At 42.5% G+C, this 24,404-nt stretch overlaps 2 protein-coding genes across 2 annotated transcripts in view; both read right to left on the bottom strand.

Moving 5' to 3' along the window:
• LOC143208531 (fibroblast growth factor 17) overlaps positions 1 to 8,439 on the bottom strand; it is a 163,805-nt gene extending 155,366 nt beyond the window's left edge. Inside the window, exon 1 of the mRNA XM_076422987.1 lies at positions 7,365 to 8,439. The gene's annotated coding sequence lies outside the window, so the exon portion shown is untranslated. The remainder of the gene's footprint in view (positions 1 to 7,364) is intronic.
• A 5,160-nt stretch (positions 8,440 to 13,599) lies between these two features.
• The window catches only part of LOC143209166 (uncharacterized), a 40,194-nt gene continuing 29,389 nt past the window's right edge, over positions 13,600 to 24,404 (bottom strand). Inside the window, exons 6-9 of the mRNA XM_076424493.1 lie at positions 21,647 to 21,690; positions 17,428 to 17,488; positions 17,111 to 17,157; positions 13,600 to 16,727 (exon numbers count right to left, since the gene is read on the bottom strand). Of these exons, the coding sequence (XP_076280608.1) occupies positions 15,880 to 16,727; positions 17,111 to 17,157; positions 17,428 to 17,488; positions 21,647 to 21,690 (1,000 nt within the window). The 3' untranslated portion in view covers positions 13,600 to 15,879. The remainder of the gene's footprint in view (positions 16,728 to 17,110; positions 17,158 to 17,427; positions 17,489 to 21,646; positions 21,691 to 24,404) is intronic.

The raw sequence follows: 24,404 nt of genomic DNA, 5'->3' as shown, positions 1-24,404 counted from the left end.
ACTATGATAAATTCTGAACGCAAACATTGGAGCATTTTCTAAAATGCTAGTTCGACAGCCAGCATATTAACTCTGCTGGTATAATGAGCTAGAATAACTAGACCCACACACATCGTGAAGCTTTTTCATTCAAGCTTTTCCACAGCTATAGAAACCGGTGTCATAACAATCGGGCGGTGCCAATATTTTTTCTCAGTGAAGCACGATAACGTAGAAAACGTCGATGCGCTGTGTGTCGTTAAGTGGGCGACAGCCTTAATACTAAACTGTCTCATCCTCGTCTCAGCACTCGTTCATTCAGAACGCGAAATCAATGAATGTTATTTTCGGCGGAGTCCGGCGACGTTTACCACCGGCTAACGCACACTATGCTATGTCGTATAGTTGACGCGGGTCTTTCTACGATTGCACATTTACGTTCGAGCTTTTACGATCGTGCTTGCGAAACAAATTGCACGCGCCGTTGAATTGATTCGGGCATACGTGGCTTTTTACTCGACGAGGAAACTTTTTCAAACTGCCCGGGCAGTATTTTCGAATCTTGGATCCTCGATCGCCTGGTGGATCCGATTCGAATTTCTGCGCGGAGAAAATTCTGCAAAATTTTGCGAACGCGCGTTTTCCTTTTAAAGAAATTGAGAACTCGAGAAAATCATTTATCGTCATTTGCAATAATTGCAGACACGTAAAACAAAGTGAACAAACAAATGATAGAAATCGTATGAAATCAGTTTGAAGCAGTGCAACGCAAAGGCGCAATGAAAGAGCTGCAGAAAATTCGAGACAGTCGTCGTTCGGATTTATATTCGCGTGCTCATTTAGTAATTATTCAATTCAGTCTGACCGACGATCCTATGCGAAGAAAAACAAGTGTGCATCGCTTTGAGCACGTGGCAGAGTAATTTACTGATGTCTGGCTTTCAACTGGATTAGGATTCGTGGTTGCACGGCTCAGTCGTATTTTTAGTTGCATAGTGACGAGTTGAGAGAACCAGGACGTTTTATCCTCTGGCAAAAATGGATACGAACAATGCAAAATATGGTAGCTGGCATTAGGAAGTGTGATGTCGACGTCATTAAGGTAAATTGCTGACATGTAAATTAAGGTAATTAAGATGTACATATTTTTATATCAGATATATCTGTGGTTGTCAGGAAGAACGCCGCATGTCACATACTTTCACTTTCGAGATATTGCCATTTAAAGTTTTCATCACTAATGCTTCGATATAGGAGCATGTAGTAAAGTGTAATTAACGCATAAACTCGAATTTTTTGAAATTGTGACATGCTGCGTTTTTCCTGACAACCACAGATATAAACGTATCATTCTTTCCCTCCAATAAGCATATACGAACTTCCTAAACATACCCACCTTAATTCGTAACATTACGAAATGCAAATGGATAAATGAAAAAATCTACAAAAATAAGGGACAACCATACCGTCAATTGAGAAACACGTTGATCGAAATCGTCGTGTCCCGCTTTTCACTGTCTCGCCAAAGAAGGAAAGAAATATTCGAAATAAGTACAAAATGAAAGGATTGGCCGTTCTGGGGCGCCATCGAGGAAGCGTCCTTTCACCCGAAAATTCGATAGCTTATTGCCTATAAAAGGACACGAGCCGACATTAAAATCAGCCGTGCAGTTGAAACGGAATGTTAGAATCCGTAAAGACCGGTTCCTCGGACTTGATCATGCCATGTAAGACATGTTCTTTGTTTGAGGTGCAATTCCTTCCTCAATTAAACAAACTTATACGCCGGGCCTCGGGGAGAAAAACGTGGTGGAAATTAACGGGCCCGTAAAACGCGTGACGTTAATAATGACATTATTGCATCGTTTCGATCCGAGGCCGTACCACCTCTGTGACACCGAGAAGGATTTAAAAGGATGATGCGCGGCGTTAACAACGACGACGGACACTCTGCATATAAAACGAATCGTCATAACAGTTCACCGAATTATGGTCTCGCTAGCCTCGCGCGCGCCAGGACTTTTAAGGCGGTCCCGAAGCATTCTCGGAATCCTCGTCTTTGGTTAATCTTTCGGCGCAGGGGTTTTTCCAACGAGACTCAACCTCCTTCAGAACTGTACTGAAGAATGCGCAAAACGTTCTGCACTAAGTAACTCCTGGCCTTTGCAATTAATTGATTGCAACCACACTTGAAATTCGAATCGTTCACCTGTCGTATTGGAAATTCATTAAAATAGTAAGTAAGAGGAAATTGGATAAATTGCATTCGAGAGTTGCACTTATTTCACCTATTTATTAGCAGTTTCAACTTTGAAGTTGACGCTGAACGTGCGAAATTCGTTTTATACATTTGTTGCCCATCGCCCAGTGATCCCAGGGTCTATCTGGAGCCCAATTGTAAGAAATACAGCAAAAGAGAGTGAAATGTTATTTGTGCCGACAATGTATTAACATTATTGATTATGCACGTTGATTGAAAGCGAAAGACTTCTATGTTGAATATACAGATCGCATGAAGAATCTACTGTGTAATTTGCATGTTGACACAAACACTTTAAACCTCTGGTACGGACCATTTGCTGCAACGTGTTAAGACGCGAAGGATTTTTATGTGCTTACTAATGCGATTTTTTCCCGTATTTGTTCGTAAATCAATTGCAATTTGTTGGGTGTTAATTGATGTTTGCACAGCATTAAGGATTTATTTTGTCTGTTCCGTGGATCGATGTGTAATTCACTGCGAACGCAGTCTTCGTGCAAAAAACAATGTCCGAACTCTGTCTGGAGATTTCGAACCGTTTTGAAGTTCATCATTGGATGATGAACCATCGAGACGACCTTTAGACCCACGGAAATCACCATAGTTTGCCAGAAATGTGGAAAATATAATTGAATAGCAAAATTAATCGCCGATAGGGATGCACTTCCATTTACGTTCAAATAATAAAGGAACTGGGTTAGGTCGAATCGTAACAATTATGTTGTAACTATTCGCCATCCTTTCACTCTGAAGTGCAGAAACATTTACAGCCAATTAATACCGATCTGTCAAGGCAAAACCTTCTCGAAAGCTATTTTGACAAGCATACACAAAATGCCAATAAAGTTTCGCTTCCACTGTTTGACGTTTGGCTCTAAAATATTTAAATTTGGGCATATAAATGGTCGAGGCAGTCGCTTCTGTAGATGATTCTTGGTTTCGAAGATGCCAATACGAACGTGAGATACCCGTTTAATTTTTTCAACATCTTAAACATCACGCTTACTTTTTACGATAGGCAAACCAATTTTCTTAAGGTAATTTTCTTATCAGTATATCAAGGTCGTCGTAGTTTCTTTGGCCATATATTTTTGTACGATTTAATTACTCGTAATTTATTGATTGATAATTGATTCCAAATCAAGATGTTTCCGGGCCCATGGTCCCAATCGGTAGAACAAAAGGGATAGGAATGGGCCAGTGGGGTTAGCAACGTTGGTCGCGTGGTGCGACGCGCACCGGGTGACTCAGAAATTCCTGGAGCGGGACTGACAGGCGAAATGGGTCAGACACGGTGCACTTAATAAAGGCAGAATAACGCCCGGGACCAGGAGATTACCATATGAATTGGTGCGCACAAGCACCATGAAAAGGAACGGTCGTGGCGTACCCGTGGCCAGAGATCGCGCGCTCGCGCTCTAGCAACCTGGCGTATCTCGTGGTGACGCCTATTGTGTGTGGTCTGGAACGTGTACGTGTGCCTGTCATCGACTGTCAGCAGCGACTAGCTTGACGAGCAATCGCTCACTTTTCTGTCAACAGGCCTCACACGCACACGCGCCTAAACTGATGGGAGCGCGCGCGGTTCTTCCAACCGGTTCCACAACGCAACATTATCACGCTTCATTCTTTCTTGCTTTAGACCTTTGCCATTAACCCTTTCCTCGCGTTTCTATGAAAAGAGTTTCGCGGATAGTCTTTTTTTTCATTCAACCCTTATGTCGATACACGGTGCCTACTTTTAGTTTCTCTTTAAAATTGTTTCTACGCTCTTGCTGACAAATAGTGCAATTGTTATGGCTTTCCTTAAGGTCTATTAGCTTTTATTGTTCTCCCATCAAATCCTGATCTCCTTTCTTTTTTATTCATAAAATTAATTGCTACAATCAAAACTTAATTTGACAAACATGAGTTTCTTCCAAATTTTCTCCTGAACAATTACATCGCGAATCATCTAGCGTTAATTTTAGAGCAGAAAAGGCTCGTTCAACGCTAACCTGACAATGAGTTGCGGGAACAGCGTGAATTATGCACGCTAGTTTTCATAAATACGGGAGTCTATTTCTGTTTTTCCCAGTAACCTATAATATTTTCGGCTATATTGATACGTTTTTCCCGAGTGGAACAGAGTCTTCCGTGAACAAAGTCCCAGGGGAGAACGATAAAAGCTAACAGACCTTAAGAATTATAAAGTAATTTCCAGAGCATAATTTGCATAAAAATAAGAGATGTCTAACAAACTCCTATGCATTTGAAGGAGTATAGTGGTCAGCCTATTCATCGCTTCCAATGTGTAGCTTCCAGATATAAAATAATTAGTGAGAGCAAAAAGAGTGAAAAAAGAGCGGTGTCGCGGCGGCCGTTATCGAGCGTACAGTTTTTTCCAGAAACGCATAAACACCGACGCAATCTCGGGGAGCATTGTGTCGCGGTTATCGGGAAGAGGAGTGTCGGTGGAGCTCAAAGTTCCGAACGACCGCGAGCAAGAAAGCAGATAGAGGACTGGTGGTGGTGGCGACCCCCGGCTGATTTCGGCCGCTAATTTCTCGTGGTCGCGGCGCGAAACGATGGTTAATCGTCGAGCTCGTTTCGAGGGATCGTTGGTGAAACAGCGGGATGAATAGCCGTGGTTATGCGAGTGGAAAGGGTGCGACGGCGATCCAGGAGAAAGAGAGACGAAGAGAGAAAGAGAGAAAGAGAGAGAAGGATGTCGGCGCGGCGGAGGGCGGGCTGTCATAAATTTAAGCAACAATTAACATTCAGAGTCGGCCTGTTCCCACAGACCATGTTGCATACGTATCTGTATCGGAGGGGGGACAGGGGGAGGGGAGAGGAGGAGGAGAAGGCCGCCTTGGTACAAAGTCAGTTTCGGCGGTGCAGGCTCCGTGAAAAAGATGCATACTCTGGCGAAGAAAGGAAAGAAACGGCCGAGACGAACGGCTAAAAGGGAGAAAGAGCACGATAGATCGTTCAGGGGTTACAGGTTAAACTGTTCTCTCAACGCCGTCCCTGATTTATTAATCATCGGCACAGCCGCAGGCTACCTATATTATTATCCTCTTTCCATCTGCCACTTCATTTTTCTCCTCGAAAATCATCCCGGCGATTTTTACCTCGAACATGACACCATTATGCCCGCGAAAGTCACATTAGAGCGCCCATGAAACACGCGCATGGAACACGAACGAGCCGAACGCTGTACCGTGAATTTTGTTAACTTGGAATTACGGTCGTTGCAAATGAAATAGGAAGAACATGTCTACATATGAAGAAGGTATGAAAATATTGATTCTAATATTTCTTGTATAAAGTTTCTGTGCGTGAAAATATTCCAAATATTCCATAAAAGGATTTCTGTACTTCAGCGTGTCCAGTAGCTCCGATGTGACAATTTCAAAAAATTTCTCCCGTCACACCCTGTATATTGAATCAAAGCTGACGCGACGCTAACGAGAAATATTCAATTCGGAACCGAACGCGACAGGCCTTCCGAATAGGATGCTGAAGGAACGAGGCCCCTTTACCAATCAGAAGAACAGCAATTACAGCCACGACGAATTACGGTATTACGACAATCGATTCACCGTTGAAGAAAGAAAAAACTGACATCTTGTTCTACGTGCCTCTCGTAAACGTGTTTCGTAAAGCTGAGTAATCGTCGGTGACCGTGTAACGGTTAGAAAATCACGGAGACGTTAGGCGAGGCACTAGCATCTCATAGAATGTGCATCCAGAAGAATCCAAGCCACGATTGATAACAATTTTATTAGTACCTGCTATTCACATTAATTACACGAAGAGGTATCACAGTCGACTACGTATAATAAACATCTCACTCCGTTTCTCTTCATCTTTTTGTGGCCGCCGATAGTATCGCCGGCTATGCATCACGTCTTTGTGTAATGCAACACCGTCCACGTTTAACCGAGCCTAACCGCGCGATAAGATCGTGCTGTTATCGATATCTGTTTGTATCGATCAAAGGGCTCGGGGATAATACGAACGTTCAACGATGTCGTAGGAGGCGAGGCGGAGAATCACTATGCACAGTCCCGATTTCTTGCGAGCGATTACGCTCGTTCCTCCATTCTAATTTTTCATTACACGAAATTCGTAATTTCCTGGCCTCGATTAGCGCTGCAACTGCCAGGTTGTCGCAATCGTGACTGGTGTCAAAGATTCGCGACTCATTTTCAAATCTTTTATTCGAAAAACAGAGCATTTTTCGGAAATTATTGAACAAATTAATTTAATCGCGCACATATTGTAATTTTTACAAGCTGGACCTTGTTATTTGTATAATCACAAGGAACTGATATATACATTGATTAGCCTTTACAATTAATTGTAACTGTATATTATACTTACATTTATTTCATTGGATTGGAACAATTCTCTGTGTAGTAAGTGCATAGGAAATGACGGGGATTATTTTTGAGATTCAATTGTATTTTAGTCGTGTGTAAAAAAAACAACAAATCCATGCAGAGAAAGAGAGCAGTGAACTAATTTGTACGTCATTTTTGAGACTATGTAGTTACAGCGTGAATGCAATCGCGACCTGCATAATGCAGTCAGCGATCGATAACTTCGCGTGAACTTTTCTCGTAGAACTTCTGACTATTTTTAAAGTACGTTCTCTCGACCTTTCTTCGAAAAAATATTCCCTTCGGAAGAAGTCAAAATACTGTTATTCTTCGTGAAGTAATAACTGTCTACTTGACTGCGATGATTTCGAGCAAGTTCGCAAGTTTCAGCTGCAATTCATGAAAACAGAAATTGTATAAGAGCTTGCTGTCTTTAGCAAGATGATAAGTGTGCTACCCAATTGTCATACAACATTCCTGGGATTGTATTTTACTCTTTACCGCTACTCTATTTAATTTAAGTTAGAACACTCGAGCGAAGATTCCAGTGGAAACCAAATTGTGATCATCTTCTACATCTAGGAACTTCACTTAATGCAGTTTTCTTTACACAATTTCTCTATGTTTTCAACTGTGTGAAATGAAACAAAATTAAAGAGCGCCGCGAACTAGTTGTATTGAATCACTCTTTCTATGTTTACATTTTATTACTATATTTATTTATTATTGTTAAACATAGAAATGAAGAAAATTCTTACCAGCTAGGAACTCCGCGCACCAACTACTCCTCCATTAGACGTGAAGGCGGCCTCCAATTCCTTTCCATTGCGTGTAGATTAATATGTTGAACCTGATGATCGATGGTAAAACAATCCACCAGTATTAAAAAAAATACTTTAAGCCACACGATACGAGTTATAAAAAAAAAACGAATAACGGAAGAGAGAAAAAAGAAGGAACCACATAAAATGAAACTGCGTGTAAAGAATTCGCGTAAATCGAGAGATCATTAAAGCGCATAAAAATAAACTCGCGTGAACAAAGTGCCGCGTAAATCGAGGGACGGCTGTATCTCCGAATTTCGCGCATACCACAGGCACGTAAAAATCCGCCGTTTAATTATTATTATTAACGATATCGGTGCCGGAACACGATGGTGTGTTGCCGCGAGCCGGCGAGCGTCCCATATGCTGCGCAGCCACGCCAACAGCTGACTGCCCTCTCGACGCCGCGTACGCTAATCACTAATTACACAGCATCTTAATTATCGTCTCATTGTTCGGGCCGGGTGTATAAATAAACTACGAGAGTGTGCGGCGGCGTGTAACGACTCTATCTACGCACGGCCGAGTCTTGAACCTCCGAGGCTGCCCGCGGTTTCCCTTTGATGTGTTAATCATGCTGTTCCACCCCATAACCTCGCCCCGGGAACACAACCGATGTTATTGGGCCGGCGAAAGCCTTTTTCCATTTTTCCCTTGACCTGGTCACTCGATTGTTCTACTTCGACAGTGTTGGAATTCGCATAGATTCCTAATTCGTGGGTTGCTGGCTCGGGCCCTAAACGCACAGTGGACGAAATAGCATGTTGACAAGATCTTACAGTAGTCAAATTTGTTTTACATATTTTTGAACTTGGTTCATTGAAATCAACGACGATCTTATTATAGGACCTAATAGAAATAAGTAGACTGCGCATTTGATGCACCTATGACAAAAATTTAATAGATTAAAAGTGACTATTTTGCACTACTTTATATAAAAATAACGAGAATGTGTCTATTCGAATTTTTAGCCATTTTTTAAATAATATACAGGGTGTCTCAGCTGAAGGAGGCCACCCAAATATCTCCTGTTTTTTAATGGCACAAAAAAAATATTTTTGACATAATTTAAATGGTATCGAAAGAGGAATATCATAGAGGAACAATTATTTTGTTGTCCGGTTATTTTTTCAGTTTTTTCAAGGTCATCGTTATTTTTTTTTATTCCATCTTGTTAATTACTTAAACATATTTAAATGTATTTTTTCAGCCACTATAAAATGGAATAAAAAAAAATTTTCTCGATAAAAAAATAACGATGACCTTAAAAAACTGAAAAAATAACCGGACAAAAGAAATTGTTCTTCTATGTTATTCCTCCTTCGGTACCCACAAAATAAATTTGTTGATGAATAATTGAATAATTCTTCATGAACGCGCACCTACTCATTTTTGCCGTGAATGCGTAAAATCCGCAGTCTAGTCATAATATTCAACAACATCGACTATGCACGTTACGAAAGGACCTTTTGGTTGACCTAATAGAATGGACGTTTAATTAGACTGCGCAATTAACAGTGTATCTTCGAGTGCATAATCCAGTAAAAATTCCCGCTGTTTTTGCGTCGAGCTAATAATTCGCCAGGTCAAGGGAAACAATAGTAAATCGTAGTCCCGATATCGACGCGTCTCTGCCCGCCGCAGGGTCGAGTTCAGTGTTTTTTCTCCTGAAATGGAGAAGTCGGATAAGAGAGCCGCGATCCGGAACGAAGGTAATCGCGAACCGTCACAGACGGAATTGTAAACACGGCTTAAAGTCTGGATAGACGAATGCGGCGCCAACGTAACGCTGACGCAACACGTAAGAGAAAAGTAAACGCGAGACGCCTCGTCTCGCGACAAAAGGTAACGTCACGTTATCCTGGATCCACGAAAAGACCGGACGGCCATTTCGATTCATTTTGATTTTTTAATAATGCTGTTTATACGGAGAGGATGTACCATCGTATTACAAGTTATTTGTTTCTCTTCAACATACTTTAAACAGTGTACATTACATCTCAATTTTTTGCTAATATAAAACAAGAATTCGATGAGCGTGGCATCTTTAATTTGCCGCAATAAAACTTCTGAATAGTGAAAAATTGTCTATGAGGGGTAGACTCCTTTTTTTCAGAATTGCAAGGGTACAGAAGTCGCCTTCTCATTATCTCGATAATACAAACACGGGGTTTTGTAGTAGTCAGAAACGCTAGATAAAAGATCGATTTAGGGCAATATCTCCCTCAGAAGTCCTATTTTTGCGTTTACGAGGCGTAATTTGCATTATTCGGCAGCGTAATTTGCATTATTCGGAAGCATACAACTGCGCATGTAGCTATTTTCATAGTTACATGCTGCCGTATAATGCAAATTACGTCTCGTAAATGAAAAGATTGGGAGAGGGAGACAGCACCCTAGATCGATCTTTTATTTAGCGTTTTTGACTACTGAAATACCCCGTGTTTGTATTATCGAGGAATGAGAAGGCGAATCCCGCACCGCAAAAATGACATTACTTTCCGAGCAACCTAATATAAAATGCAGCATCATCGAGCATCGTGGAAAACGTTGCGTTGACATAAGGGTTAGAGTGATTTGTGGTAAGACGGTCCGTTGGTTTCTGTAAAAATTGGAGATAGCACTTCGGGTGATCTTCTTGACGGGCTCCGCTGCGATGGCTGGACGATCAAGTGCACGCATCGAGTGGCATCCCGGCGCTTCCTAATCGGACAGAAAGCAAGAAAAACTGCGTGCCGTTGAGACGAGAAAGTACACAGAAAGGAAAAGAATTCGTGCGGTGGCTGCGAGCGACCAAGCAAAAACAAACGATAAAAAGAGCGGAAAAGAAAAACGAGGAAACGAGAAGGGGACGAGATAGGGGATGGGGGAGGGAAGGAAGGAAGAAAGGGAGGATAGGGGGATGAGGGAAGAATGGAGGAGGCAGAGGGAGAAGAAGTATTCGCAAAATCGGCGTGGAGAGGGTCCGAAGGTGGACGATGCGTAGGGCAATAAATATCGCGCGATTAGATCTTCGAAGCAGCCGCTGTTGGGGTTGCTTACGTACAGTGAGAGCGTCTATTAATCACTCGATGTTAATCAAGCCGGCTGCTAAGTAGGCCGCGCCGCAGCATTGAAGTGCATTGCCACGTACACGCATATATCGCTGTTGACGGTGAGTGCACAGCATTGCACTGCACAGCACTGCACAGCACTGAACTGTTCAAGCACTGCACGGCCAGACGCGCGTACTGCACGTCCGCGACAAATGCTTCGCATAATCGGACGTGCGGAGAGATAAAACAGGGAAAGTCCCTGGAACCGTATCGCTCATTCGATTATTGGCAATCACGTTGAGTGACCTTGCCTTCCCCGCACTATACTCCTCACTCCAACAGCGAGCTCCATCTAATATTTCATTTATTAGCTTCCGGTTCGTTTTAAGGGATCTTTTGCAAAACGGACACTAATATTTTAGACGGACGTTAAACATTTTATTCAAGCTGTTCTTCCTTGTTGGTATTAACTTCCTCTCACGTTTCTGGGAACAAAGGGAGAACTTCATTATTCAGTAACTTAATTACGCTGATCGCTTGTGCGAACGAAATAAATGGGACTTGAGCGATGCCCAACAAATTAGGGCAGCATTTAACGTATTAATCGAAGAGAAGAACGTCTGAAGGTCTACTTTCCAGGTATGTATTTTTGAATACTTTGAAAAATTAAAATTACTCCACTAAGGTTATAATTTTCGATGATGTGTGGATAGCTCACTATTGTAAAAGTAGCAAATAAAATATGCTAAGGGTGAACTATCAAAGATTTGAAAGCTACGATCTGGAGGCGTATGTTCTCATACGAGGAGCGTATGAGGGTCAAGCACGATTTAAGCGATTAGCCGGTTTAGGCAATCCGTAATTCTTCTCCACGTGCATGGATCGATAAAAAAGGATGAAACGGGGATCGGGCTATCAATTCAACGCCGCTACAGGCCTCCTAATATTTGAGGGGTTGGTCCCTACCTACCGCAGACCGCGCGCGTGTTGCTCTCCTTATGTTTGCAGAATTAATCAGGACTAATTGCCAATCTGTTCGAGGGGGCTCAAGATCTTTCACCAGACTTCGCTGATTTCTATCGCACCGGAGATCTCCCTTCCACGAATCCCACCGGCCACAAGATTGCTGCATCTTGCGTAGCAAACTCGCAGAAATATTTCATAAATTCCAGGAACAATTTGAACGTTCTTCAAACAATTTCACTTTTTTTTTTAATTATGATTTTAAACTTGTTACAAAATTTTTATTTCCATAATACAATTATTTTAGATTTTATTAAACCTTATCCTTTTCGAGTAGCATTCGAAGATCACAAATCAAAACTCGGATCTTGAATATGTCTCCGACAAGTAAGAGCACATTATACTTAATCCCACTGTTGTAATTTCGTCTAATAGCACGGAATCTGTGCACAACGTGTCAAGAAGTTCAGCTTGCGATTCTGCACAGGGGACGTAAAATTTCCGCTAAACGGCCGATCGAAAGTAGGAATCGCGCAAACGGTGGAAAGAGAAGAAAGAACCAGGGGGTAGCGGAAACGGAGTCTTTATGGACTTGTTTGTCGCTCTGCGGCTTTTTAGAAATTATTTGAAAAGTTCGAGTCCACGTCGGAACGCATTCGCAAGATCGTTTTAGACGATCACGCGACAGCTAGACGAGATGATTTCCTCTTTCGCGGTAATCGGGTATCAAGTGGGAGTACCGATACGAAAACATTCTCAGTTTATATCTAATTCACATTGTATGTATCAAACTTCGACTAAACTCTGCCGAATCGGATGTATTTGCCTCGCCAAATTGAACCATTTCCTGAAACGGTACTTTCTATTTTTTGCAAAAATGAACCTGTAGTTCGCCAGATCCGCATACGGAGTGTTCGCCTGTAGCAGAATGCCTCTAACTCTAATCCATGAAGGACGTTTTCTAATTAGGTACTGCCATTATGAAATATCATCATTTTAACCGCGGAAGTCGCGACGGTTCCCTTAAGGTATAAATAAATATCTCTGATGAAACAATAAATATTCCCAACACCCATAGCGTTTACGTATGCTCGAATTAGTCTAATCTATGGCGGACGTTTTCTAATTACCGGCAGTATGAAACATGGGCCCGTTTGTGTTTGTTTTCTTCGGTTTCTCGCCGGAGCTGCATAGGACCTGCATTTCTGTTTTCCCTTTTACACGGCAGTCCTTCTGCGCGATTTCATCGACAGAGTCCGGCAAAGGGAGGCGAGGCAAAGCCGAAGCGAGGCAAATGGGGAGAGAAATGGGGGCCGGGAGCGCGGCGGACGTCGTTGTACAAAAATAAATAAAGTCTCTCTCTCTCAAAAGACTGAGAAAATATGTCGATAAATCTAATGTCTAGTTGAGATAGGTACCCTGCTATCGCCAGCCGGAAAACAACTGTCTCCAGCTCGGATGAGGATGTTATGGTGCAGCCGGACTATTGTTTCCCGTGATCCTCCAGCGAGGAGTTGCTTTTGGATTGCCTCTCCACGATCCCGGGATCGCAGCGAGAAGGGCGACGATCTTTCCACCTCCGGGAAAGTTTTCAAATTCCCGCTATCCGCCATCCACTTTGTCCTTCGTTCGCCGAGTTCCATCGCGGACTCTGACAATTTATACATTTCTAGTCCCGTGATCTACTTGCGCTATGACAAACCGTATCTTTCGATAATATTTACTATCCTTCCGCGCTCTCCGGAGTCTCCCGCGTCTCAAATGACCCGCGAGCTTCCTCTGGGAAACTTGTTTGCGTTTGCGTTACACGGACGAACTTTTTGCCCCCGGCACTTCATTACTCTCCAAACCGGGAAATTTTTCGAAATTGCACTGTTAGGTCGTTGCCATACGAAATCGACGATCTTTACACTAGAGCAACCGTGTGGGGGTGACCTGGGGCAAGTTGATCCACTTTGAAAATGTTCATTTCTGCAATTTTTGTTTGAATCGATTGCGTAAAAAAAATTGTAAGTATTACTCGAAGAAAAGTACGTACGAAATAAGTTTTAAACAAAAATGTCTCGACTCTTAATTAGCGACTTGAGTAGGTAAAGCATTAAGAGGAAAGATCGATATGCTCGAACCTGTTGAGAAATTGGTACCTTATTCGATAAAATGAAAGCGTACAGTGTACAGTAGAGCGTATATTTACAGTTTTACAGAGTAGCGAGGCAAAATGCGATCGCAGGAGATCGCTGTAATGTGTACATGAAGCGAAAAATATATAAATTTTGTCGGATCGAGGCGCTCGGGGCGGAGAAAGTTGTGGACTGACGTCAATTACAAACGTTGTATTCCTTGTCACACGTCACATTTATTCCTCTTCACTCATCATCGTGCACTCTTTTCCCATTTTTCGTTTGTATACGTATTAACATGCTCGATTTACAACGCGTACATCGAGGTTCCGACCTACTAGATTTTTAACATGTAGGACGACTCGGAAATAACGAAAAAATGATCGTTCGTACGCAAACTGAAACTAAAATTGCCTTAATGATGTAGGCATCATTCAGGAAAGTCTACATACACCTGCTACTGTAAATATTCAAACTTTAGATATTAAAGATTTAAGGGAAACGAAAATTTTTCATTTCTCATAAAGTTAAGTAACACAAAATAAAACGATTACTATAATTTCTCAAGAGGAATACATATTCTGAAAAATGGTACCCTAGTTTTTCAGAATAATTTTATTCTTCTTTATCAATTTGTGCGTACGATTTAAAACCGTTGCTTTTTGCTGATATAATCAAACTTTGGCAAATATATGTAGATTTTTTTGACTGACCGTAACTGCACATGATTCCTTAAACAGTTGTAGTTTCCAGAAGATCCACAGACGATTTATCGTACGATGGATCGAACGAGGCATTGCAACAAATTTTAGCGAGTTATTCATTAACACCAATGGAATAGATAAAGTTAGATAGACAATCCTTTGAGCTGATTATCAATTGAAGAAGCTTTTTTTCTAAGTTATAATAAATTTTAGCAGCCACTTTAAATTATTAATTGTCTATATTACAACAGATTATCAAATTAGTAGAGCCACGGTATGAAAAATATATTTTATTATCCGTATGGCGGATAATGTTGCTTATGGTGTTACTAAACGTATAACTGCAATTTACAACCACCAAAGATTCATAAAAATAGTAAAGATTTAGTATAACTTCTTTTCCATTTAAAAGTTTATTTTAAAATCGTCAATTTATGCGAGTGACTCCAATAATTCGATCGCCCATTGCATTTCATAAGTGTGTAATAAAGCATGCTGATATGTAAGAATTTGAACGAATTTTGCAATGGATGCCATGAGATTGGCTGTCTGTGAAACTTTTAACAAATACTGAATATCATGAGAACCATACAAATAGTCGTCCGACAAATCATTTTAGATCGATAAATTGTGATGTTTAATCATATCGTTCAAATAAAAAAAGTTTTCCCTTTAATTTCCCGGACGACTTGGTAGAAGGTGATTAATAAAAAATAAATACATCCTAACAAATTCGGAATTTAACGGAGCAAGAATTGAATAAAAGTCGTCGCGACTAACAAATTTGGAATCCCCTGTTGCTTAGAAACATATTATTTAAAATACATTATACAATAGAAGCACTATATATTCAGCATTAATAACGTTCTTTACATTTATTTTTTAGATACACTGTTCAAAGAGTTTATGTTAAACTTAATCTACGAAGAATAAGTGTTGAATGCAAATGAACCGGTTAAATTACTTATCGAATAGCTGCGTCCTCCCATTACCATCTAACGGGAGAAATGAGAGAACTAATTTCAGTAGAATCATTAAACATGGTTGGACGGTAACGTTTCATGATCTTCTGAATTGTCTAGTTCCCTGACTACTCCCGTAACTACCGAATTACAGTCTGTACATACATCAGGCGTGGGCGTAACAGGCGCTCTTCACTTCGTCATCTTTCTTTAAAAAAACATGAATAACACGTTCGCTGTCAGTGTACAGCCGCGATATTGTAACTCAAGAAAAATCAACTTAATTTTGTGGACATCGGAAAATTGGGGAAACGAGGGACAGGAGAGGGTTACAGAATACCTGAAAATTCAAGTGTAGTATGAGCAAACGGTAACAATTTCCCTTTTCCTGGTATACATTCCGAATGCGCCGCAACATGCATTCATCTCAACCAACCATACTACCGGACTACATCAAATTCGAACACCGACCACGCCCGCGTCGACCTTAAAAACGTAAGCACCCGATTACCATCGAACTGTCTACGAACGTAAACGGATGAGAGAAGAATCGAAGAGAGAACACCCCTCGATCGGCATGAACATATTACAACACCAGTCAGCCCCGACGTTGTCCATTCCGCACCAGTCTTTCGGGGTCTTGGCGTACACGGAGACTCTGAATGTCAATTTACACGTAGAGACATTGTACGCTTCGTATGCCCGCTAATTAACGAATCGTCACTTGTTCTGCTTGAGCTTGCCCTCGGGCGCCTTTGTTGTCCTGAGACTGTTAACAGATTCTCTTCGAACGTGTCTACGGTAAAGTCTTGTTCCTTGTGCACCTTTGGCATCAGTCTGTTGTGGTGTCCGGTCCGCCTGATCAAACCTGAGCGGTTTTTAACATGCGCCGCGATACCGTTTCGTATGTGCTGCTTTCGCTTTTGCGTTTGCAGACGTCTGAGCGCTGAGGGTCGGGGCCTGGTGGCCTGCGACGATGGTGGTGGTGGCGGCGGGGGTGGAGGGGGCAGCCGAGCGGGCGGGCCCGGCGGGATTCGGGACCCGCCGGCGTTCCGCTTCGGACCCGGCGGTGGTGGGAAACCTGGCATAGGGAAGCCTGGTCTAGGTGGCGGCGGTGGGAAACCTGGAATAGGGAAGCCTGATCTAGGTGGCGGAGGTGGGGGACGGGGTGGTCCGTACCTGAACGGTCGGGGACCAAACATCGGCGGCGGGCCCCGAAGCGGCGGCATCGGCCGGAATCGTGGGCCCGCGAAACCGAAAGGCGGAGGTGGTGGCGGCGGCTGCGGCGGAAACGCACCGCAGCCGTCTTTAGCAAAATTACGACGCATCGGATTCGAAGGCGCCTCACACGGGCTCGTGCTCGCCCTTTTCCTGCTGCTGCCTGCAAGCGGTGATTGCTTCTTATCGGGTGTAAGCGGTGGTTCCTCCTGATCGGTTGCAAGCTTAGAGGAACACTTCAAATGCGTTACGTAATTCGCACGCTCGATTGTGTACCCGCGAGCCTCAGCGAACGCTGTAACATGCACAAACACACCTGGTTTCAGCGCGAATACTAGCGCACTGGGCGAAAGTGGCTTTCTTTCGGGCCCGGCTCGCTATATCCGGTTCTACATATAGTTCCGTTACTCTTTGATGTCAATCAGGGGTTGGCGATATTTTGACCACGGACTTAAAACCGGTATTCAAAGATTGGTATTGATATTAGGACATTGTATGTATAAGACATGTCAGTTATTGTAAATTGTAATATCGTCTTCATTGATTAGCAACGAAATAGTATAAAATAATCTCTAGTAAATCTTGACGAATTCAATGATGGATTCTGACATTAATAATTAGCAAACCGAAAAGTGTATTCAACATTGAGATCTGAAATACGAAACTAAAATCACGTACTTTTTATACTCTCGTCGGGGTCCAACCCTAATTGATCCACAAGATATCTGGAATAAAAGAGTTATAATACAGTAAACATTTCTGCTAACCAACTTAATGCGATCATTTCGCAGTAGCAATTACAAATAGTCACGAGTTCTGTGGTTAATAACCAATTTAATTCGACAAATTTTTAGACATAATAAACATAATAAACAAACGATTCTCAAATACTAATTCAATGGAAATAATTTCATTGAAAATTCAGTTAATCCTTCATTCAAATAAAAATAACAATAATCAGCAGCTAATTAAAGACGAATAAGCAGGATACTAACCTACAAATGAGGTATCCGGTACGGTTTATACCATGCGTGCAATGAACGCCAATTATGTCTTCTGAAATAAAACAAACGAGTATATTTCAGCTAAAGGGCATTACACATGTGGTGAAATGAATGGTGGAATGAATGGAATTTAACGCTTGGAAAACATAAAATATTTGTATTCCGTACTATCTGCTCAAAATAATAACAGAAATAATTCCAAAAGCAGTTACTTTAGTATTCAGAACGATAGACATAACACCATACATTTTTGGCTATAAAATATTCGAAATTAAAGTATAAGTGTGTATACTCCTGAAAGATTAAAGCTTCGTTTATGATAAAAAAAATTAAGTAAACTTGTTCAGTATATTATTATTTACAATATTAATTTCTTCGGACTTGAATGCCATTTCGACCGTTTCCAAATTGTTCTAATTATTGCTACGACGATATTTATACTAATTAGACTAATTGGATATAAAATCCATGGTTCAGTTAACTGATAGATCGTGTGCCATGGTATACAGAAGTGTACCAGCGTTTCGAGCCACTTTGCAAAATTCGGCGCACAGTATCGATTCCAAAAGGAGAGGCTCGCCGAAAATATTGCAAGAACAGCGCGCGTAAGGTGAGACGTACGATTTCATGGGTCATCAATTCAGCGAGAGGTGGAGGCAGGGTCGGCGCCTTTTCGGGCGCAGCAAGGGGCTGATTATAATATTACCGCAAATTACCAGCAAAAGCTGCGACGAATTCACGACGATTCGAGTTTGAGCGGGTCACGGCGGCACTCTAAAGCCCTCTACACACGTTCGAACTTGTTACGATGTCGAGCTCGGTTTCAGAGCCAACTTGCCTCGATGCAGCAATCAGCATACCATTTTAAGTCAACAATTATCTTTTTGCCCATTTCCTTCTCATTACCACTCACATATGAGGGGCACAACACTTCATTCGCCTGTAAAAATTCGTTTACTCGTGTCTCAACGTTGATACCCCACAACAAACTGAAAAATCAGTGATCTGGAGGCAAACTGATGTTTGACAAAACCTGGACGCATCGCAGCTTGTTTGAGAAGTGTACAGAGAGCTTAAGGGCCGAAACCTCGATAGGAGCAGTCGCTAAGGTTGTAATGACCGGCACAGGACCAACCCTACTACCACTTCTGCCCGTCAATTTCTCGCGCCGCATTTTCCTTTTCCGCTGGCGTCTCGGCGTGTGCGAGTACGCAACACTTTGGACCCACTTTGTGGCCTCTCACCTCGACTTACGTTGTGAATTAAGTGGCCATCGGAGGTCATGCGATATGTTGGTTGACCTTCGCGAGCCTCTCAAGAAGATCGTTCGCGGAAACATGACGCCATTTATACGCAGAAGCGAGGTCTGAACGTTTCAGTGCTGCCATACAATAAGGCCGGTATATTTATCAGCGGCCCGCAGGAAATTATGCCCCTTGATGCCCGAAAGAATCGCGAAAAATAACCGTAATTGAAGAGTATCACACCGAACGACGTATCACGACTCGAATGGGATAGATTTAATTACGGGCCCGGTGCTCGGGGCACCGTGGTTTCGTTTTCTAATTGCGAAACGCGTTTAAAGTCCCCAAATTAAGCTTTCTCAGACATGCTTGTAACTTGATATTCTTTGAATTGCAATGGTTAGTGAGTACCTCTTCGTTCTATCCGTATCGACCCTTGAACGAGCTCGCAATACAGGCTCTAACAAATGTTGCAAATTATTTTCTCAGACCCCAATGAACCTACCAGTCTTGTTTTAATTAAATAGCACTTCGAATTGCAACAAGTACAAGGAAGAACAGCCTCTTATATGAATAATTCAAGAACTCCACTGTTGTGCCACTGTTGCAGCAAATGAGCAACATTATTTTGATTTACTTCGATTTTTCCACGAACATCCCGTTGACGAAAGATACACATTTAAATAGCATTATCGCTAATTGATTGACGCACGTTTCGACGAATAGTAAGTTGACGGCGAGCCGGCAGCAGCCGGCCATCTTAACGGATAGTAAGAGCCCAGGTTTACACGCAAGGGAACAAGCAAGGTAAGATCATTCCACGTTCCTATCTATCACAGGGTCATCTCTCTTTTGCATACGCAGAAGCATACATCTTGCAGAAGACAGGAATATTCTCGGAACACGTCGGCATCTAATGTGAATCTAGAGCGAGCACCCCTGCGGCGCACCGACATGGTAAGGCTGGCAAATAAACCGATCCTCAGAAAGATTGCCAATGACCCACGACCTTTTCTGATCCGCTGTATCGACTTTCACGGACGATTAAATATCGAGTAATACATCTTCACCTTCGGCAATGGCAAACCGCCGACGTGCAGTTAATATCTATTTCAGCATGCTCGTCGACTGCATTCTACGTCCGCTTACTCTTCTACAATAAATAGACTGTGGATTTATGCATTTATGGTAAGTATTATTATCGTTGCTAAAAAAATATTGCAGATAGTTGCTAGTCGTGCGAAAAGGTATATAAAACATTACATGTTAAACAATCCACGTTACTTCCCCTTCGCGCAGAAAGTAGCCTCGGAAAAGAAGAAAGTATGCGTGGAGGAGGCACCCTGCTGCTCAACAAACGAACTCAAACAATTCTCCACAGGAGCCAAATCACAACAGAGACGTTCATCCTTCACCAATAACCAGCGTGTCGATCGACATGCCATCGGCCGAAACGAAGTCCTCGATCAATTACAATTGACGGCGCAGGGGAAGCCGATTACATTTCGAATAGAACGCACGCGTGTGTAGATCAGATTTCTTTCGATTTTTAGGTGCATTGTCAAATCGCAGATCATACTTCTACTAAATTGTCTCGTCTTCGAGTGTCGATCTTCAGCTTTGAAAATTCACGCTTATTCATATCTCGTCATCTTCAAAAGTTAGGTAAAATTGGAAAGCTTAACGAAACGGATTCGTATATTTCCGAGCAAAACTGGCCGGATACTTCCTTCACGAATAAAAGTTAAATATCACTAAAGAACAAAGCACCGAATTGATTTGCAGACTCAATAATTCCTCTAGGACACGACTTACACCAGGAAGCCTCGCGAGCTGTACGATGCCAGGTCAGGCCGTGTAAGCCTGAAATCTGAAAGAAGTTCTAATGATTGTGGGCATAAGGGCAAGGGGTCAAGAAAATGAGCCGTGGCCTACAGCCGCGGAGAACGCGACCACGAGTGGAAGAGGCGAGCTTGAGAGCCAGTTAGGTGGTTGGACAGGGATGTAGGTAGAAGGTATCGCATGCCACTCCCTGGCGAACAGCGAAGGTTGGTTTTCGGGCTACTAGAGTAGTCGCGAAGTACGACCCGAAGCGACGTGGTTAATGTGGCAATATGATATATAAGCGGGAGGTGCGTCGGCTCAAATAGCCTCCGGTGGATGGCTCTCCTTTCGTGTTCCTCGGACTTCTAGCGAAGAACGTAAACACCGGTACTGGAAATATATGTAAGAGCCGTTGAAACGGGAAAGAACCTTTAACGTTCGCCTCGGCGCGCGTACATAAACACGAAAATATCCCTCTGCTGTACGTACGGGCGGAGAGCGTACGAGGGCTTTTCAGTCGGCCGATTACTGCCGCTTTAAATCAATCGGACGATTGAAGTTCGAACGTTCCACGGTATCGGCCGGTGATACACGCATAAACACTCGTAAACGCGCGCTTCTCTCTTCTTCTATGTGTGCCAGAGGTGGACCACGGGGACGTGGGATGGGTGCAAGACGATTAACGACATCTTGCATTCCGCGGTCGATAAATCACCGGTCACTGTAAATGGACTCGGGTTAGTTATCTCTCACCTTGCCGGGAGCAACGCCGCTCTGACCAAAATTATAGCGGAATTTCTGAAACCTGCGTTCTCCTATCACGAATTCCGGCTACCGTAGTACATATCTCCGTAACTGTCGTATCGTCAGGTCTGCCGAACGACAGTTCCGGTAGTGGTGCTAGGACGTGGGGAAAGATAGAGGGACTGGCGTCCTCTTTCACACCCTAATAAGTTATTACAGAAGAAATTATGATCGTAACTGTATCGTGTTTGGTGTCACTTCGGTTAGAAAAACGAGACGAATACGATAGTAAAGGTTTCGTTACAAAATCAGAAAAATGTCACGAATATGTTGGTAGAACTGAACCAGAATTATCACACATAAAAAATCGGCTAATACATAATATTAAACGGACTCACCTTCACCGCAAGTAGATTTAAAATCATCCATGAACTCAAAGAACCTGAAACGAAAGAGAACACACATTTTTAAAAAGTTAATCTTATAAAGTTCCATCGCGAATTGTACCGTCGTCCACTATCCATTGCATGATAATTATATCCGATACGAGGTCCACGTAATTTCGTTAATAAATTTCGTCGAAAAGGGGGAAAAAAGTATCGAGATAACCGTGAAATCGTTTCAATCTCTTTTCCAATGGACGAGTCCCAGAATGAACTTGGTTCCACGAAATGCTGGCAACCGCCATTGTGTGAGAATGGGCGAGAGCTCAATTGTGTTACTATAGAGGCTTAATAGTGACTATAGAGGCTTAATAGTGACTATACATAGAGGCTTAATAGGACCGTTTTAGTGGCTTTCGTCCCTTTTACCCTCGAACCGGATTCCCTACACCATCGATTAGTCTTACACGATTAGAAGCACTAACTCATTCACCGACTTTACCAGCTGCTTTCCACGATCGCTCGCTGTCGATAGATTATATGGGATGGATACCTTTAACCTATTATACGTATAGGACGTATAATGACTATTAAGAAGGATGAACTTTTCCCACTGTGGATAGTATACGATCACGTATCCGATAATAAAGTATCGAACACTCGGATCTAGATTGTTCTTTTGAAATTGATCTGCGGAGTCAATGGAAACGAAGTTAACGTGTAAATAATGTGTTAACACGTTCACTAACAGATCATGTGCAACCATCATTTTGTATTTTACACAAAGAAAACCGAATAGTTTAACCCCCCTTCTGTCTCTGATTTCACGTACAGGATCTGTCCCAGAATCTGTTTACATCTTAGATTTTTTCGGTTACGTGTTTCGCATTAAAAAATATAAAAGTCACGGAAAATTTACCTACAAATAACAGAACAGTATAACTTATTTTGGGAAAACGGTGTCAAATTCACAACGGACGGATGAGAGTTAACAATGTTCGCGTAGAACTGGTTAAACGAATCCCGGTGATATAGGCTCGTAGAACGATCATCGTGAAGGCACACGTCGATCCCGTTGAGAGTGACAGTCGCATCTCACGCGGAGACGCATCTATCAAATAGTAGAATGAAATATCAAAAATGGCTGCTGGAGATCCGCGCACCGTGGCGCCGGTTGGAACGTGAAGAATGACGAGCGTTAAATTAATTTTACTTCAAATTTGAATTACAGATTCGACGCGGACGTGGCGGTGTCTCCGGACAAGGCGCGCGAGCTCAGGTCAATCGGAATTTCCCCGTAGAAAGAACCATTGCTATCGGCATTGTGTTCCTGCTCGTCGTTCTAGTAGAGTCGCGTCAACTTAAATATTTACGACCCGTTGGTCCAATACGCACATTCAAACTTAAAAAAGGGGTAAACTTTACTTTACCGTACTCAAAATTTGTGCCTTTCTCCTATAAATTATGGTGTATTTGGTATGTAATCCAGTAGATTTGTACCCGGGACGGCTGCAGATCGAAGATTCGATCCTGTAGGATCAATGGTTCAGGTGTTATGCTTGCTTAAAGTTGAGCAATCTGCAGTGTTTTTGACAGGTAAGGTTGCCGCCATATTGGTTTGTGTATTGCCCTCCCCTCGACCTAATCACCAACCAACTCATTAATTATTCTGCTCGGTAAGCGGCGCGCGGTCGTCACTACAAACCAATATAGCGGCGCCCTCACCTGTCAAAAACACTGCACATTGCTCAACTTTAAGCAAGCATAACTCCTGAACCATTGATCCTACAGGATCGAAACTTCGATCTGCAGCCGTCCCGGGTACAAATCTGCTGGATTTCTGAGTCCAGTAAAGTAAAGAGGAGTCTAAAAAAGAGCACAGCAAATTGCAAACGACACGCGACTCAAATATTTACTCTGATTACTTCCAGAAATTATAAAATTACTGTAGGTCCTCAATTGTTTGGAGCTTCTAATAATTATTTATCAGTACGTTCATCAGTGCAGATAATCGAGGCTTTATTGTATTAAATCTAGCGAGAGGTGGATCCATTTTGACCTCCGTTGTAACTAAACTGCGGATTTCATGCGTTTATGAAAAAGAATACTGTGCACATAATCGCACGACCGAAGTGAAAACTTTCATGGCGATTGCATATCTGTCTGTTTCTCGCTCGCTCGGGTAAACTCGAAGGAGCCGAGTAGCGTTTCACTCGGAGCGTGATGGATCAGACTAATTCACTGCCCAGCAATTGTGTATGTGGTGCGCCTAAAGAAGTTTTCACTTCGAAAATTAGTGGGACCAATTAAAAACAGGAGAAATCTTTGCTTCTGTTTTAATATTAAAAATCTGGCAGTATTAGGTATGTCATTGGCATCCTTATACTACAGAATGTATAATTCTACTCTAATCTACACACAGTCTACCACAATTTCATGCCCACTTCTGTAAAACTGCGCGGGGCTTGGTAGATTGAGAACCATTAACTCGAATTATATGCCGGATTATCGCGAATCAGACGGTAATAGCTGCTACGATTCCGTATGAATGGCAGCCTATGGGGCCTGGCCAGCCCCTATGGCTGTTTCCTTGTTTATTCAAAGCGAGCTTAGCACGACGAATGTATGCTCGAATAACAAGACACATCGAGGGCGCGCGTTCCGAGTCGTATTATTCGGTCCGCATAAATTCCGGGAGGTTTCGGAGGTGTTGCGCGTCACTGGGTTCGGCTAAAATAAGGAGATGCTCGTGAAACTGCGAGGAGACATTTAT

This window comes from Lasioglossum baleicum, chromosome 5 (genome assembly GCF_051020765.1).
Source record: "Lasioglossum baleicum chromosome 5, iyLasBale1, whole genome shotgun sequence".
Lineage (NCBI taxonomy): Eukaryota > Metazoa > Arthropoda > Insecta > Hymenoptera > Halictidae > Lasioglossum > Lasioglossum baleicum.
The sequence above is the reverse complement of the archived record's forward strand: the minus strand, read 5'-3'. Positions and strand labels throughout refer to the sequence as shown.